Source organism: Accipiter gentilis, chromosome 14 (genome assembly GCF_929443795.1).
Source record: "Accipiter gentilis chromosome 14, bAccGen1.1, whole genome shotgun sequence".
In the NCBI taxonomy this organism is placed as follows: Eukaryota; Metazoa; Chordata; class Aves; order Accipitriformes; family Accipitridae; genus Astur; species Astur gentilis.
The window spans coordinates 14,309,649-14,329,381 of NC_064893.1; the positions used below are offsets into that span (position 1 = coordinate 14,309,649).

Genomic DNA, 19,733 nt, shown 5'->3' on the forward strand with positions numbered 1-19,733 from the left:
TTTAGTACAAGTCTAAGCTATTACACAGTGAAGGAAATGCTTAAAACAAGCTTTAAAATTAAGATTAAATTTTTTTTTTATATTGAGTGATTAAAAAACACTGCACTATGAGCAACTTGTGAAAGTATTTGAAGAGCTACGGTTTCTAGATAAGCTCAAATAGGTAGATTAACTGACTTTCTCCAACACTAAGTTGCAACAATAATACACTGTAAAAAGTTTCTCTTCCTCCATCAGGTTTTAGACTTTGTGCAGGTTTCTTCCCCCAACGCTAGAAAAAGGCACAGGAAAATACCACAAGAGGCAAGAAGAACAAGCACACTGCAAACTGTATTTCATTGCATCACAAAAGAAAGGGGGGGGAACCTGAAAAAAAACACCCATACAACCAACAAAGAAGTATGAGAGAAGATTTTCTAATTGAGGCCAAGTAGCCACATGAATCTATACTTCAAGCTCTCATCTTAAAGCAACTCAGTGGAAAATTATGCATTGCAGGCCAGTAAACTGTTAGTTTACTGACCTTTCACATCTTGAAGAGATACTCACTTCTTTTCCACAGAAAGATCTTCAGAGTTCTTCTGTTCTGCCTTCTCAAAAAGCCTTTATCAACTTCTTTCCACAAAAAGGAGGGATACATTATTGGTGAGGCATTACTCCATCAATAAATTACTCCAGAGGAATGTGTCATCTCTAGGAAAACCCCGGCTTCATTCTGATTTCCACCAGTTTTCTACTACTTTCATTTCTAGCTCTGCCAATTCCCCTACATTCAACATATTTTGCTTTGGCCTCCCCATCAGGCACATGTAAGTATTAAGCTATCAATTTTAATACTCTGTAGACAGCATCGCTGGAACACAGAACCAGTACATGAAAGGCAGTAAATTATTTTTTTAAGGTTACAAAAGTCTTGAAAGGAACTTTTCTTATTTCTGTACTTCACTGAAACCTCATAATCTTGTCAACAGAATAACTGCAACTTAATTTTTTTATCATTTTTTTAAAAAATCTAGTTTCCTAAGGGAGCCATATCTGCTACAAACCAGTCGAACCCAGACTAATACTATTCTTTACTGAAAGTGTACCCTGGGAACTGAAGGGCTGCTATCTAATCTGGCCTTAGCCCACTGGCACAGCAGTACTGGACAGTCAGCTGCCATGTAAGTAAGTAGCTCAAAATGGGCTGCAGCCAAGGTCGTAGCATGAAAACATGGGACAGTTTTCAAAGGATGAGAGAATTAGGGGAATTGAGGTATTTTGAAGAAGTAAAGTTACAGGGGAAAAGGAGACAGGACACGCTAGTTCTTTCCCACGATACACTTTTTCTTTCTAAGATATATATGCCAGCATACACCCCTGACTGTATACACAAGGAAAAGCTCCATAACCAACAATGCAACAATACAGCCCAGGGAAGCTAACAACTGACTGGAAAGGTCAAAATTCACTTTTTTTTTTTTTTTCCTCAAGTAGGTTTAAAAGAAAGCATGTTTTAATTTAAGCTATATTTGTATGGTAGTAGAGCCTAGAGACCTCTAAAATAATGGCAAAATTAGACAACAAATACTCAGCAATGGTACTTCACTGATCCTATGAAGCCAAGAATGAAGGTCACACCAAAGGCCAAACACATACTCAAGATACTGTGGTAGTAGGGACACTACAGAAGGCTTAATTAAAAGGATTTCAAATCACAGCAGGTCAACAAGAACTGGCAACATCCCCAAATGGTTATCCCCACAAGTTATTTTTCACTTAATTAGTCTTCCTATCCTGCCACATGCTTAATGATTTTGTTCATGGCTTTAAAACCGGGGGAGGAGGATATCAGACTAGAGAAAAACAAGTAGCTGTGAGTAGCTGAGGCTCTTGGGTACCACTGGTTGGCTTGATGAATAAACTGCCCCAGTCTAATCAGAACATGATCCATCACCAGAAGATACCAGTATTAAAGCAGACCAAGTTTTCTCCAGTGAACAATAAGAGTGTTTTAAAATCAGAGTGTGCTTTTTCTTTGACACAACTTGAATCTTGCAAAATAAAGCCCTTTCCTTGGCGTCCATGCCAAAAACCCATGTTTAAACCAAAACATTTGAGCCTGCATAGAATTACAAATGAAACACTATGACAATACTGCATGAGTTTTTCCTTTAAGTTGTAATCTACAGGTGATCTACAAGGCTAAAGCGACAATTAGAAAACAAACCAGACAATTTACTATAGGAGAGGTTTCAAAACAGCTTTCAGAGTCAAAGCTACCAAACAGTTGTTCAAGAAATAGGAACTGTCCTCTGCAAAGTCACTTGACTCTAAGTGTTCTGCACTTTGCAAATCAGATGATTTTTTTTTAAAAAAAAAGTAAAATAAAATTTAAGAGTCTAACCTCTAATAAGGTTCATGAAGCCTGAACACCTTAAAGTATACAGCTCTAAGAAAAGCCACCCCAAATAATTGTTCTTAGGTACATAAAGTCTATAGGAGAAAAGATATTTTTTTAAATTATGACTTTGCATCTACTTGAGTGTTGGTTCAAATCACGTTACCAGCATAATTTCAATGCAACAACAAAAGCAGGATTTCCTGATTCGGTCTTTAGAAAAAGGACACATTAAAAAGCAACTCTTTGTTCCACACCTCATTACAATAAAACAAAAACACAGGCCCACTACTTAAGTGCAATTATATTAATAAACAGACATAACTACAATTTCACAATTTGTGAGCTACTAACCATTGTAGCATTACTTTTGGAAGTTTTCTTTTCTTAAGCATCTGACTTAAGCATGTACTTTCCTTCAAAAAAACCTATACAGCAGTTATTATATATATATATATATATATATAAAAAATACTTTGTATTTCAAATAGACCAAATATTTATGTTGGGTTCTCAAGTGTTTCAACATCTTATACTTGAAGAGATTACACAAGATTATGAAGGAAGCAGCCTACCTAGGCAAACTTGGCATTTTTTCTACTGGTGAGCTTTAATATTTCAGAGGTAGAATTCGTTGGTTTAAATCACTATTTAAATGTCATCTTTTGAAAGCATCAAGAATACAGCTCAGTTTAATGCATATTTCTGCCTACTTTATGTCTAACCCTCAGGGGAAATGCTTGGTTTTGTAGAATAAAAACTAACAAGTCATTTCAGAAATAGCGTGATTTAAACTACTGATTAGCCTTTTAGAATATGACTAATATGAAATTCATTGTCTCATGAAGATTTTAAAGACAAATCACTTTCCAATGACAACTGATCAATAAGGAAAACAAAGGGCTATCTCAGCCTTCAGTTTTGGAAGAAAATTTTAGAAACACTACCAAAAAAAGCCATTACAACTTAGAGAAAATGTAAATACAGTTAGTGAGATATAAATTTGAAATGTTTATTATGGCTAAATGTTATAGAGTAACCCCAGTTCCTATTAAGATTAAATTTTCAATTATTCTTAAAACATTAAATATAAAAGGATACTTTAACATCAACTTTTTATATTTATATGCATGTAGTTCATAAACACTTCACCCTTTAGTTACATTTAACGTAAACACCAGAACACCTGGAAATTAGAAACTGTATTTTCAGAAAAGACTTCACTAGCATTATAGGCCTCAAATAAAGTAATTTTACTGAGTCCTGACTCAAAGAGCAAGTTACAGGACAGAGCACTGCCCACATGGCTGAAATGAAGCCACCTAAAGCAATGCCCCCAACCAGCTTAGATCGGCTCAGATAAGGAGCACCTATGTCCTGAACCTGCTCCAGAAACAACGCTCTAGGCTATTCAACAAAAGCCCTCTCTCCAACTCCACTGGCACAACAGAAGCGCAGGAAACCACCACACACTGCTATGGGCAGCCCCATCATCTCCAGGGCAATGACAGTAACTCAGCAGCCTGGGGAATGCATTCATCACGCCTTACGCACAAGAAAGGTTCTATAAAACTGATCTATCTCCCTGCAAAAATTCCTACTGGAAAAAATGTCAGATCTGTTGGATGCTGTACTTACTACTTCCTCTGTAACAAATATCTTACACAGTTAAACTGAAAACTGATTTGTTTCTACAACAGTCAGTACAGCTGCATGACCGTATGGGCAAGTCCTCCCCAAAACAATGACCTGGTGACTTTTTGTACTACATATTTCAAGACAAAGAAGCCAGATACCACACCGTGTGCATCTATTAAGTTTAACTGATAATTCCAGTTATACATTAACTGATATATTATATATAATATATATTATACGTAATTATTATTTATATTCTATATATTACAGATATTAAGTGATAATAAATGGACAGCTGAAAAGTAGTTTCTGTACAAATGCATTAGCTGCAATATCAAGCCTCACAGACACCTGAAAATTGCTGGACACAGAGACTGCAGATCCCAAACACGATTTGTTTTCTTCCTTGTACCTGTTTAGCAACCACAAGCATTGTTTTTCTCATTTTTCATTTAAGAACAAACAGGTAACTCACTGACACTGAAGTACCTATAAATAAAGCATAGCCAGCAGGCTAGTAATTGTGCGATCTACAGCAGAAGGCAACCATGCACACACAATTCTTCGTAGTAGAAAGAGCGAGAGAGTATTTTACATTATCTCCAAGAGATGATATATACAGTATTCTTGTTCAGCCAGCACTGACCATATACAGATGAGCACTACATTCTAAAACTTTTAAGTTTTAGTAAGTAGATTATAGACAATTCCATCTACTATTACAGAACTGTACCATGTCAGCTAAAGACCTCAAACCAAGTCAGAGTACAGTATCTCAAAGGATGAACACAGCAATAAATAATTACAATTCCAAGAATTTAATTGCACATTACATTACAATATTAACCAACGAAAGTAATCAGTAATACACAAACTACTTCATCTTCATATTTAAAACAGACATTTTTCCAGGGCATACTATTACCAAGCACATCACTTTGAAACACAATCATTTTTCCCCCCCGACCCTCCCCAGATGTTGGGAGTACTAAAACATCAGCCATCATTTTATTTAAACACTCACTTTCAAGTATCTGATTTCTATACTTGGGGGTTGGAAGGAGAGAATTAGATGCATTTTTAATTTAGAAAACTACTGCCAATTCCCCCAGTAAAGTTCCAGACAATGGTACAATGGCAAGTTAATTAAGTCTTAGTATTAAATACTAAAATATTAGACGTAAAACTAGTAACAAAATTTTCTGATCAACATCTCATTTTCAATCTAGTTTTGGACCAACTTTTCTTCTTGACAGTCACAATTTTCTACAATTCTCGTAACTGCAATTGCACTAGACTGTACTACAGGCAAACGTAAGAACACCAGGGTAATTTTACGCACTCTCTCCAGGTCTAATACATCACTACATCTACTACTCCTGCTTTAAGTGACTTGCTTTTTGCAAGAATGAAACCTGGAAGTACAAATTATATCCCCTTCTGGAATAATACTTTATGAAGACAGTTCCCTCCCTTCCTCCTCCCTTTTTCCCATAGATGGCAGAAAACCAAATTTTACTTAAGACCAAACAGTCTTGTACCAAATAATTCATTACGTACTTGGATGCTAGATTACAAAGGAACCTGTAATCAAATTCCAAAAGAAAAAAGCAACCCTCAAATTTTAAAATTCTAACTCACTTTGTAATCAAAAGAAGATTATAAATGATCTACAATGAGTTTTTACCAATTTGACCTTGATTTCTAACTCTGTCAATAGTACTATTATGTTACATGCTACATGTACATAACAACTGCACAAGATATTCACTGTATTGATGACAAAACATCAAGCTTTATCAAGCTAGCCAAATTACAAAAGATAAAGGTAGATGTCAACAAAAAAACAGCTGGCTATTATAAAATACATTTTTAATTATTATTTTTAATGATTAGCATGTCAAAACTGGGTCACATATCCAGTATACATGTACCAGTTACATACAAATATACCCAACCTTAATAATGGTCTACTATCATACAAGTACTCAAAAGAGGGAGAAAAAAGGAAATCTGATGTCCTAGCAGAACAGACGACAATTTAGGTCATCACTGAAGCCTGAATGAACCTTTCTGCATGGCATTATTCATCCATACTAACTAGAATTTCCCATTCTCTCTAGTCCATAGGGAACACATTGTTTACATTTGGTTTCCTTTGCAACCATACAAACTAGAAAGGTTTGTTTAAATTAAAGCTTTGATTTTATAGCACAGTTTTGTGGCCACAGAAATGCAGGATATACAGGATCCTGCTGCCTGGTTATGTGCAAGGAAAGATTTCAACTTTACTTTTGGATCCCAGTTTGCCATGTTGCACGCAACTGTAAAAGCAGTTCGATTTTTTAATTCAAATGAAAATTCAAGTTGAAATTACTTCTATTATGTCACACATGCAAGTCACATTTTAAACTAGATCCACACCAAACTTTTTTCTTAGGCTGTATGAACTATACAGTTCTCATTCTTTATTCTCCTAATCTACTTGCATATCAGACAACATGTTCTTTTTAAACACTCTAGATTTAACAGTCTAGAAGTGGAAGATCTGTATTTTCTCATGAGGTCATGCAAAACATTTACATCATCATCATAGATTTTAAGAACTATGTCAATATACTTCTAATGAATATACTTCACCATCAACAACAAAGACAAACTTACCTACTACCATGAGTGTGAATTCAAATCCTCTCTTCACAGACTTCCGGTAAACTTGATTTGGAAGATTTGCAAACCCCACATATCCTTCAAGGTTCTTCTGTTGCTAAGGCAAGAGATATTTAGGGAAAAGAAAAAAAAAGTTAAAAGAAAAGCTTGTAACTTCTTACTTTGCTTGTCTTTTTTTTTTAGTCACTTACATGTTCATTTTCACATTTTTAGAAAGGTGCTATCTACCCAACTTCTCAACAACCTAAGCTGTCTAAATCAAAGACAGTCCAATGAACTGCAATAATAAATAAGAAAAATTGATTTGTTTTTGACTGGATAGCCAAAAGACTGGCACAGAAAGTTAGCTATGCTAATATGCTAACAGTATTTTGAGCAAGTACAATTACCACATTATGACTGCGCAAGCACCAGAGCGTACAAGCACAAACAGATTAAAATAAAATCAACTTTGTTCCAACGCCCATTTGAAATGCAGGCAAGTAGTATGAGTGTAGCTTTCCTATACTCCCGAGAGTCATGGTGGTACTGCCCCAAAATGATTGGGACTAACCTGACACCCTCTACTTCTGAGTCACACAACTGGAGGCCTTCATGTTAAATCTAGATCTCCACTAGCGCAGCATGCATTGCAACACACTCTCCATTAAGGCAAAACTTCAGTTGCCTTGTACTGCGAAGAAGTTATTCAAAATATTGCCTGCTATGAAAAGAGAGGAGAATTATGGATGTTAGCCATTACTTCTCATCACAGGTGCTTAAAATGCTTCTCCCTCACTGTACTAGACCTGGTGATCCTCAGAGACCAGCCATGATACTTTTAAACTGCTCTTCCAGTAGAATCCAAGAAATGTGTTTGGTATCACAGTAGGTGTGAGGATTGTCTTATGAGACAAGATAGTTTAGTTCCTTTACAGAGAATCCGAAAATACTTTCAGAGACAACTGTCTACTTAAAGCAACACAAGGTACTGTTTCTCATGGAGCATTCTCATGATTTCAGCCTTTAGGTTTTACATCCATCCAAAGTTGAGAGGATGTGATTTGATACTACCTCAACTTCAGAGCTTCAGAGTTATGTACCTCCACAGAGCTGCAGCGCTGTCTACAAGTTTACATTCCCCTCCCTAAGATTATCTTCAAGAGGATAGAGGAATTCTAAAAATTAATAAAAAAAAAAAAATCTGTTTTACTACAGGCACTATTGCCTCAGAACTTCTGTATATGGGATAGAGTATGGTTAATTTAAGTTTGGTACGTGGTTAACTCATGCTTATTTGTATATTTTTTCTATAATTGACAGAATAAACTTATTACAGTAATAACTCCTAGAGTTTAATTTTTATTTTTTTTTTAGTTGAAGCAAACCTTCCTTGCAAGTATGTAAAACACTATCCCTTTTCCCTTTTAAAGCACTGAATGCCAGAAGAACTAACTTCTTTGCAATCCAACAGCACTAATCAATGAATTGACCCTCTGCTTTAAGTCACATAACTGATTTCTCCATTTGGCAAACAAACGATTATTCTCAAGCAATGCTACACCACTGCAAAGACATATTATACTGGTGCTATCACCATATTTAAATAAGTCTGAAAAGTCCAAACTTAGCAGGACTACTTTGAAAAAGATAGATTTAATACTACTGCAAATTAGTATCACCTCTCATTTAGTGATAATACACTGCATCAATTCTCCTTCAAGTTTAAAAAAAGGCAGAATCTTTGAACTCATTAACTCATACAGAATAAGAGAGGAACATCTAATGATAGCCAGCTAAAGCTAGGTGTTACAGTTTCAATTTCAAATACACACAATGCAACAAATGTTATTACTTCTCTAAATGTAGGAATGTTTGCCTTGTGTCATCAAGAACTTTTTTTAAGATGCTTTCTGTTTCAATTCAGCCTTTGATGCAGCAAGAATCTCATCTGAAAGTTTTCAAAATACTAGAAAAAAAATCAGCCATGAATTTAAAAATCCAAAGACTGTTTTACTTTTCCAATCTATTACTGCAACTACATGTGAGGAATACAATCTATCACAATCTAAAATCCTGAATAGGAGCCAATGCTTCAGAGATATTATATGACATGCAGGTGTCTTTAATATTATATCTTTAATATTAAGATATTAAAGAGCTCTTTAACAGTGCAGGTCCTTAATAACTATTAAGGATATGGAACTGCTATTCATGCTACCAGATGTAAAATATGTCATCACAGTCAGACACTCCTTATAGTTCTACTTTTCAACCACCTGTATCTTTTAATGCCTAGATACCTTTTAATGTATGTCATGCTTACCAGAAACAGCTCATCCCTTCATTAAATCTAGGTAATACTTCTTTTGCTTAAAAGAATGGGTTTACATGTAATGCTTATTTTAAATTATTTTTCTTTCTCATCCCCTTCATATGTAGCCCCACATTTAGCATAGTTTTACTACTAAGAATTTTAAGAACACTGAGTATGAAATGCTAAACTGGAACAGATGGCAACTTGCAGGTTGTTTGCTCTGTTAAGTGGGTCTATAGCATTTACACCCATTTAGATAATGAAATATAAGTGTTACTAACCAGAAGGATGTATGAAATGTTACACTTGGCATTAATACTGTATTTAATGTGAGCATTTATACTCCATAGGAAAGAGCCTTTTAAAAAACTGAAGTCAGATGCCAGATTCAGTTTTCTGGTATACCAATATCAATTAAAATTGAAGCTTTCAACATACTGATTTTTAAATGGTTGCATTTGTTCATAACTTGCTACTTCTAAACACACTGAAACAAACTAGGAATTGAGTTTCTTAAATTCCTGCAACAGCTTTTAAAAGAAGTTACTACTTTTTTTGTTGAAGCATTGACTTTCACTGTATTATTGTGCCAGGTGAGATCTCATGTTTCTAATACTTACAATAGCTTCCCCTTAACTTTTATCCCTTCCTGATTTTCAACCAGCTGCTACCTAAGCTCAGTTTCAGCTTACCTACTAAAACCCTAATGCTTCCTCTATTTCCACAATAGCTGTAATATGTCTGTATCAAAGTAATACTTACAGCTACTTTGTAAACAACACATTTCCATCATTTCCAGTGTTGAAGGTATCAATAGGATACATCCAGGAGCAGTCCAGTAAACCGATGAATTTGAACCATTGCAGCAACGAGTCCAAACAAATGCAGCAACAATCCAGAAACAGGGGCAATGTGAGGAGAGAAGGAAAAGGAAAGAAAAAGTTACTTACATTTGACCAAAGTTACCCACAATACTTTCCATCTAGTATGCTTAGCATGCAGTGTTTTATGTAATCTTAGTTTAGTTTGTTTTATATAACAGCTTCATTTCATGATAATACAATACATGACCTGCATGCCATTTAATGATCAATATAGGCAGTTATTCAACAGTTGTTTTTACTCTAGTTAGTCAGTGTGCTTTTTGTTTACCATATGCTATCTGAACCTGTAATAGGTTCAAGGGTATTTATTTTCTTCAGAGGTGTTCACCAGAACATGTAATCTCATTTCCCCACACTACTGCACAATATTTTGAGTGGAAAGGTACAAAGATCACAGCTATCATCATAATTAATGCATCTCAGGATTTTGCATTTCTATGTCACTTTATACATTCAGGGAACAGTGTCAATTCACTTCATTTGCAATACTGAGCACTGCTGCAAATTTGGGCATAACTGACATGGTTAACAGCCAAAAAAAACCCAGAACAAATTACAGGGCGCAAGTCAAGTGTCTGTTCAGCATCACCTAACTGTGGAAGACAAGAGACCTATGCTAGTTCACCAACATGGCACTTAAAATACTTTAACTACAAACCCATATCACAAAGACCCTTTAAATTTCTGGTTTTCACTAAACATCTTCCCATACTTGAGTATTTCAAGACACCCACACAAAAAAGAGAAAAAAAAAATATCAGTACCACGTTCTAGGCCAGCAGTCTAGCTTGTGCACTTTAAAAGCATTTGATTGATTTGTCTTCCATGCACTCATACACTTTTCTTAGCATCACATAAACAGAGCATCCACAAAAGCCCCTGTAGCAAGGACTCCCTCTGATTACCTGTACATTGTTAAAGGGAGGACTTGGTAATTTCAAAATTCCCACCTGTTGGCTTAACTGCTGCACAGTACTACCTGTGTTGGAAAACAGCCTTAATAACCTAACACACTTCATTGAGAAGCAACCATTTCGTGCCTCTGATTGTGTCTGCTGCTCTTCCATAACCCTCTTCCAGATCTGTACTCTTCTGGAGAGGCCAGGGTGAGAGCTACATATAGTATCCAAGAGGCAAAACAGTCACAGATCCACAGTCTTATCATGTGATATCTCTTATTCTCTGACCCTTTCTTACTGATTCCCAAAACACAATTTTCTTTTTTGACTACTTCCAAGTACTGAGCTGACAATACTGTGAACGGTACACAGGCCCAAGACCTTGTTCCTAAGCTTTAACAGATGTTCACAGCTTACCACTGAGCATACAGCACAAAAGCAGTCTGCGTGTCTATCACTTTACATTCACCTACACTGCATTTCAGCTATCATTTTATATCAAGTCTTCTAACATTTTTAAGTCTCTGTAGTTGTCCATCATCTATTCTCTTAGTTAGCACAAACAAAGGCAAGCCATACATACAAGTTTGGCCTTAGCTGACTTTTGATGCATCCACTCTGTGCACTCAATGTTACTTTAGTGTCTGTCTCCCCCAAGCAAAATGTAAAAGCCCACATAAACCAGCTGCAGAGCTGGTGGTTTTAGATCCATCATCTGAACCGATGGATTAATAGCAAGCAGCAAGCTGCTGTAACTATGCAAATGAGCAAAAAGAGAGAAAGGAGGCACCATCAGTGGCTTTCCAAGGAGTTTTAAGGAAGAACACTGACAATTAAAATATCCTCCTTTCCTTGTTTTCCATCAAGTCTGTCTATCATCTTTGTTATTGCCCAATCACCAGAATTTATCTCTCTCCTTTATTCCGTGCTGACTGTGTCCTGGAATGATAAATCTAAAGTTGTTCTTCAGGTACTACCATCTGGGCCAAAAGATGACAGTCTCTGACATAATAAGGTTCATTGCCTGACAAAAGAGCATACCTTATCCCTCTCATCAAGAGGGGATGCAAGTCCGAGTTGAGCTAAAGCCATTTTTTACCTTTACTACATGGAACTTGAGAGCTCAGCTCACACTCTACACAGCAAAATACAGCTGCTGTGCACTGGTAGTAACCAGCAGCCTGCTACATGATGGTATGAAAACTCTTCAAGGATTTATGACCTAGCCAAACTAGCAGCAAATATTAACTAAGACAGCAGGAGAGAAAAAAAGACAAAACAGAAAAGCAGTTTGACATGGGGGGAGTCACTGTCCTTTCCAATCAAAGCTGGCTTTGGAGCTTCTCAAAGTTATTCAAAGAGAAAGAAACACAATCTTTTTTTTCCCTAGTGACCTTCTATGAACCATTATTTTAAACAGCTTCCAGAAGCATCACAGAAAACCCAAGAATTGTTGAAATCTGACCACAACTATAAGCAACATAAAACAGTCTTAGAAAGGGCACAGATACCCATTGCATTAGGCATGCAATAGCAATGTTACTTGTCATCGACCATGAGAATAAAAGGCGATCATTTTTAACTTATTTCACACATTTGGAACAGGGAGCACATTCTGAACATGGTATTTTTTCTACAATTTACATTTGCTATGGAGTCAATTGGTTCTTCTAAGATATCTACACATAGGGCAAGTTTCCTTTAAACTCAGTTTACTTTGAAAATATGTCAGAGCCACCAAAACATAAGAATTTGCACCTGCCCTAACACTGATTTCAATAAAGCTAAAATCATCTTCAGAACTTTTAGCTAATTTCTGCATAATCTTTAGCCACAGTATTTCTATTCCATTTCCTACCACCATGCTATGAGTAAGATCAGTTTAGTAATTTCTAGTTCTACATAGAAAGACTAGTCTACATAGTCTACAAAACACTGTGTACTTACATTTCTTCCAACATACCTGATGTGGTAACTTTTTATTTTCTTCTTTCTAACAGTGCTTGTTGTTTAAAGTCTCCACACCAGTATCTAGAAGCCTCCAAAACCTGCAAGAAGGCCTAGGGATTCACCTTACCAACGCCTTCGAAATCCCTAAAAGCTTTCTAAAGTTTAACAAATCTGCACTTTTTCCAACTGTCAATATGGAGGCAATACATAAAACATATAGCTAATACATATCCCTATCTTGTCATGCCACATCCCAGAGGCAGAGAGCAACTGCATATGTCTTGCAACTGACAGTTTTTATTACTGCTTCTTAAAATCGGAGCTTTAGGTAGCAGTGTTTAGTGTAGTAATGCTTCTAAGAGCCCTGAGCACTTGTTAATGTAATAGATGGTACCTTAACTTAGAGGTTTTTTCTCCAAAAACACTAACATATAGGCAATCCATATTAAAAAAAACTCACCTGAATTTAAAAAGTATGGAAATAACAATATAAAAGGGGAAAACTCATCAACTCTAGCTGTAAAGTTAAACTTATGCTGAACATCTATGAACGCTTTTGTCCTTTCACTATCCAAAGTGAAAACATCTGTTGGGTCAGTAGCATCTGCTGTAATCTGCATGGTAGAAGTCTAGTACTGACGGAAAGGAAATCAGCACTTCTACTCCCTCAAACAGACATCAACTGCAGACAGCAGAAACCTATTAAAAGCCTTATTTTATAATAAGGCAACTTGGCTTCCAAGTGTGAACCTAGGGTCTTGCATACACCTTTCGATGCATAAGCACAATTATTTCTCTCAGTCTCTAGGAGCAAGCTGATTAAGTCGATAATCAGTAACTTCAGTCACTGATCCAGTGAATGTACTTTCAATTCAACTGTTCCTCAAAATCTCACTGGGCACAGTGAGTATAAGTGAAGAGTGAGCTTTAGACTCTCTTTTTCTGTGCCAGACACTATCACCTGGTTTATTAAAAGATAGTGCTGAAACACATGTGAGGTCTAAGAGCAAAAGGGTTCTACAAGAAGAATTCTGCACTGTAAAGATCAGAAAGAGCAGACAGCATGGTCCATCTGTTGAGCTACAGGCAGCGTGTCCAGAAGGAAAGCAGAAAACTCTGAAGAAAAACAAAGGGGAGGTAGCAGGCACACAAGTAAACCTTAACTTGCCTGTTAAGACATTTGCCAGCCTTCAGAGGCAGCATACAGCATACAAGGGCATGCCTGACCAAACTGTGCACAGACTGCAGCAGCTGTAGCTAACAGTTAGTGCTGCAGTTCTTACAGCAGCCAAAGAAGTGCAAGAAAGCAGACAACTACAGGAAAATGAACTAGGAAAATGAACTCAGTTAACTATTTAGAAAAACAAAACTAATTATAGATAGATGAGGGCAGGAAAGAAAGGGCAGGGGGAGGGAGTTATCAAACTACAAATACAGGCCTGTATAACTAAAATATACAATATTAAAAGTTCTACCCACGTTGACTCCACGAAACATTCAGGCCAGCCACACATATTGACAGTTTCTACGTAACTGTTCATCCTTCACTAGAATTAGCTAGACAACTGATTCCTTGAGAGAAAGTAAACCTTATTCGTGCATTTTAAAGACAATTTCAAAGTACAAGAATACAGTTTTAAAGCTTCTTGTTCTTTTTGTACATTTTCCCCTTTATTCTGGCTTTAAAAGCAGCCTTGGTCTGCCTGCAGAAAGCAGCGCGCACACCACCATCACATGGCAACTTGCACCAAACAGACATGACCAACTCGAAATCAAATTTGACAGTGAAGTGACTGATTACCTTCCACTCCATAAAGTAGGGGTCAAAATAACTACAGCAAGAAATGGCACAGGAGAGAAGAAAGCTTACAGAAAGAGGTCACCAAAACAGCAGCTGGGGAACTAGTGTCAGGAACAGCAGCAGATCAAGCATCAACCACACATCACTTGATGTGTCTATCACCACTTTTAACCTTCCTTCCTAACTCCCCCTCCTCAGTTTTGCTATCATTGAATGTTTATTCCAATACAAGTACTGAACCAAGGGTTGAAAATGAAAGATGCAAAGGAAAAATATTTTGAAAAAAAAGCAAGATTCCTGGATACAAAACCTCCAAGGGAAAGTGAGAAAAAAAAAAAGCCAAACAAAAAAGTATCTGTACTCCATATTTAACATGTCTCTTGTCTGTCTGGTTTGTGGAAGTTTCCCAAAGAGTTGTAAAGAAAAGATTTAAGAAGAATTAAAAGAAGAAAAAAGAACTTGTTGGAACTTTCAGGCAGTTTTCTCTCACACTACTTTTTTTAAGCCATTTTTAAGGAAACAAATTCTCTACAAAGTAGGTTAGTGCCTCAACCTGGAGACCATTTCAAGACTCTTACTTAGCACTGGAAACATAGTAGAAAGAAGCAACAAAGCATAGTAAGTGTTAAGACGCATTAAAGTATCATGCTGTAATGTATTATTTAGTTCCTTTGCCATTTCCTTTGAATCTAAGTTACTGTTGAGCATTTTTCAGTTCCTTCAGGTTCACATTAACATTGCATTTTCCTTCAAAATTTGCATACAGATTGGTCAGTTAACACAAAGACTTAGCAGGTGGTGATAAATTACAGTTTATAGTTTTAGACCCATTTAAAAATAAAACAACAGCCAAACACAAACAAAAACCCAAATGATTCCCTCCCTCTCCCACCCCAAGTCTCTGGGTGAAGCAGCAGCAACAGTAAGGGCATCTTAATCTGCCCAAGCACAGAAGTTAATTTTTCAGGAAGAGTAGATTCCTGCAATCCAACTGGCAGTATTTCAACCAAGGGTGTCTGAAAAAGGCATTTGCAGGTGTCCACTCTGTGCTCCCTTCTGTTCTATGCCTTGGATACCAACAGAAGTGACCTCCCCAGTAGTGTACCCCATTCTCCTCACCAAGCAGCTGTAAGGATGGCAATACAAGAAATAGTATTGTTACATTTCTAGCCTAAAGGGCTACTGTCAGATCTAGTAAAATTTCTTGAACACGTAGGTGCAGAAATGCTAATGAGAGGTGAATCACTCATGCAGAAATACTCATGTATGTTCAACACGCTCTAAGTGAAGTGTGTTCTCCTTAAAAATCATGATAGAAATTAGAGTATTTCATCTCTGGTGCTTCTGTTAACATGAGGAATTCTCATTTAAACTGAGTGAAGGGCTTTTACCATACACTTCTGTATGGTGGATGCAACTCGTTCCCATATGGAAGCCATCTGTTTTCTCTCTCTTTCCTATACTAGTTTCTATGCTGAACACCTCAAGATCTGACTTATAGAAGCCTTCAGAAGCCGTGTAGGTTTCACCATGAAAGACATTTTGAGCTAAAATTTTAAGAGACATGTCCCACTCACTTGCCTTTTAAGGTTTATTGTATTTTTGTGCTGTAGCGAACTAGCACCCCAGAACATGAAACCCAAGTACTTCTGAAAGCACTGATCCTTTTGTCTCAGACAAGCAATTTCTTTGGAAAAATTAAAATATATCTTGAGACTATCATTAACAAGCTATTACCAACTAATCATTTAAAACACATTTTTATGAAAAAAAGCACAGTGGTAGTTCAAAGTTAAATTACTGTATTTTTAATCACTTGAAGCAGGTTAGGTATTTTCCCCAGCATTCATTTCCCCCCATGACAGCATATTTTAACGACACTAGAAGACAGAAGTTAGACTTTTAATTATAAGCTGAATTTTCAAGATACCCTGAAATCATGTTTATTTTTGTGTTTCAATACTTCTACTACAAGGTCCATCAAACACTACCAGGAGAGGTCCTTAACAATATTATTAAATCACTTAGAGGATTTTACTTTTTAACTATTTCCACACTGTCTGAGGAGTTTTGTATTTATAATATAAAGAACTCTAATGAGACCAAGAAGATTAAAAAAGAGACACAGGTGCTATTTTAAAGAATTAGGCCAACTAATAAAAATCTCTCCATTTAACTTAGATGTTTTGAAACACAGCTGGCTGGCTGCATTGTTTTTAATTGTCTTTACTTTTAAGCTAGAGAGATACCACAGAAAGATAACTCGCCTTATAATTACTGTGTAAGGAAGACAGTAAGTAAAACTTAAAGATTGTTTCCCTTCAGGTTGCAATGGCAACTGATACAAAGAATGGTCCATACTGATAACGAAATGCATCATCCAGGCTTAATATTAAGACCATTATAATGTACAATTAGTATAATTACCACTCATGTGTAGTACAAGTTGGGAGTTAGAAACCCTGAGTTCCGATTTCATTTATTCCATGTCAAGGAATTCATTTTTAACTTGGCCTTTACTGCCTACATTTTTCAAAGAGGAAGGCAACCCATTTGAGAGCATCCAGACACCAGTGGTCTAATTGCCTTGGATCAGAAAACTAAAGACTGTGAGGTCTGAAGCCACAGCTTGGTAGCAAACCATCCCATTGATCAACAGCACCCAATCTGCTGGTTTCTCAACTTCCCAAGTACTTTTGTTTTTTGTATTAGTAATGAGGCTAGCTGTGAAGAGCATGATTTACATGGTCTAACATGTATACCAGCAGAGCAGCTATCCTGCATGATCAGCCCTGCTAAATTTCAGCGTGGGAGTTAAATCCTCTCCATACCTTTCTGCCACACCAGAGTACTTGATGGCCAAGATTCACAGCCAGAAACACAATTCAAAAGAACAGGAAACCCAGGATAGTTGTTGCTACCCACAGCAACAAAGAAATGAACATACTGAAAAAGAGTCGCCTTTACCTAAGGGGATATTGGATGCCTTGCAGGCATATTGCTAGGCAAGAAGCCAGAGACATAAAGCTCGGGCCAAGTGAAATTCATTCAGTGACAAGGTTAGAGGCCATTCACTGAACATTTCTTTGGAGAAGCTGTGTCTTAACCGCTTCCAAGGTCTTCTCCAAAGCCAACTCCTGCATACATTTGGACAAAAAGATTTCAGTGTCCCTTCATTACTAAGGTATTAACACTCAAATAACTTAACTTGGTCTACATAAAATACTGAGTATTGATACAATTTTGAACTCATGTGCTGAAAAGTTCAACTGTTTAAGGATTCAGAACACAATAAATCTTACAGACCTTTTATAGAGGCCCTGTTAAACACCTAAAAAGGAACAAACACCAACCAGCTCAAAAATTAACTTGCTAATTAAAGTTGAAACTGCTAGTAAGGAAAAAACTCCCTGCTGAAATTCCCAGCTTTCCTTGCCAAATTTTTATCAGATGGGGGCTCATTACCCCTACCCTTCTCCTCCTTTCAGGCATCTAGCCTTCAGTAGTGTTTTGAACCTGTAACATTAAGACATTTTTCCTTTAACTGATTAAAAAGGAGATTCCTTTTATTCACAATCCACAACTTTACAACATCTGAAAAAAGACTGAACAGTCATATCCTCTAGTTTTTGCCCCAGTCTCTGAGGTCTTGTTCCCCATTGCTTTAGCCTGTCACTTAAACTGCAGGTTCCTTGCACTGCTCTGAAAACTTCCAGGTTTGCAGATGCCCAAAGAATTGCAAATAAGAGCACTGAAGGTCAATACTTGGCACAGCGGAACAGCAGGAGATGATCATGAGCTTCAGTAACTAATACTGCAGCAGTCTGTAAGCAGCTCTCCTCTGTAAGTTCTCCCTCAACTAAGTGCTAAAAAAAAATAAAGAACACAGAGGAAGGCAACAGGATGGCTCCCCTTTACCCATCATCAAGAGATTACTCAGACCTTGATTTCCCACCATCTGGCAAAGACTCCCAAGAGGAAACTCATTTAATCTTGAATCTCTTGGTTTGTTAGTATACCTTTACTAGCTGCAATTAAGAAGTGTTGTTTCCAGAAAAGGGGGTGGAAAGTGGAAATAAGAAGATGGGTTTCTTCGCCTCATTCTACGTTGGAAATTTTAACTGTCCCAAACTTGAAAGCATTCAACTACATCTAAGCCAGCATCTGGAACTCAGATTTTGAGTCATATACTCTGAGTTTTGCATTCTCGTTTTGAAAAGCTACAGTGAGTCTTCATAAGAATGCACAGCCAGAAAAATGTCTGGTGTCAGAAAGCTTCCAGAAAAATTACATTTCTCCAACAACAGCTTTCAATGCTTCACAACTGCTTTGTTTTTGACAAGAAGTCAGCTAAAACTGGTATCTCATCTTACTGAAGATATCATCACAGTTCAGATCTGGTCAGGACTACAAGACCCTCTGCACTGCCAGACTTCTGCAGCCATCATTAGTCAGGGCTTTAGTTTTGCACATCACTCAGGAAAGTCCAAATGCTAATATTAGTATTACCACAAACATCACAGGTAATGATGCAACAGCAGATAAAAAAGGGCAAGTCACCTCACCCATTTAGTGCTCAAGGAGTAAATGATAGCAGCTGAAACAAGAGCCATTAAACTTTGCCCACTCATGTTTAATCTCAGCTAAGTCACCAGCTCAGCACCAAGGGGAGAGTACTACTTTCTTAACCACTAGCATTGATTCCTCCAACAGGATACGGTTTTCCTCTTTCCCTATCTTAACGACTGGTACAGTGGAAATAAACAAGTTGTACAACTAGATTAGCTACCACGTATCTCTGCTGCCTTGGGCACACTACCACAACTTTCAGTCTACGTTAAGACTCAGTGTTTGGGTGGGAACATGCAGCAGTGCCATGTTACACTAGCCTAAACCAGGCATTAAACCAAGATCGCAGCTACCTGCCTACTGCCAAAATGAAGTTCCATGTCTTGCCTAGAGCATGCCTGCATTTATTTTTTCATGCTAACACTTCTGTGACCCCATGATGTGAAAGTTCAGGGAGCTCAATTGATAGAAAGAAAAATGATGTGGAGGAAGAAAAAACAGGCAGTTCCTGTGAGTTGAGCTCTATGAACTGACTCACTGTTGGGTCAAAGAGGCACTGCTGCAAGGGTGGGGAGAGCAGCAGAATTGCCTCCTTTCAAGCAGCTGGCCAACAGATTCACCCAGCAACTGTACCATTGCGGATGAG

General features: G+C 37.1%; 1 protein-coding gene across 2 annotated transcripts in view; it reads right to left on the reverse strand.

The window, feature by feature from the left end:
- The window catches only part of SEPTIN7 (septin 7), a 67,566-nt gene extending 57,719 nt beyond the window's left edge, over positions 1 to 9,847 (reverse strand). Inside the window, exons 1-2 of one of the 2 annotated variants that reach the window (XM_049816514.1) lie at positions 9,747 to 9,847; positions 6,683 to 6,785 (exon numbers count right to left, since the gene is read on the reverse strand). In XM_049816514.1, the coding sequence (XP_049672471.1) occupies positions 6,683 to 6,692 (10 nt within the window). In that variant the 5' untranslated portion in view covers positions 6,693 to 6,785; positions 9,747 to 9,847. The remainder of the gene's footprint in view (positions 1 to 6,682; positions 6,786 to 9,746) is intronic. The other variant, XM_049816515.1, reaches the window with a different exon arrangement.
- Between the last annotated feature and the right edge of the window lie 9,886 nt (positions 9,848 to 19,733).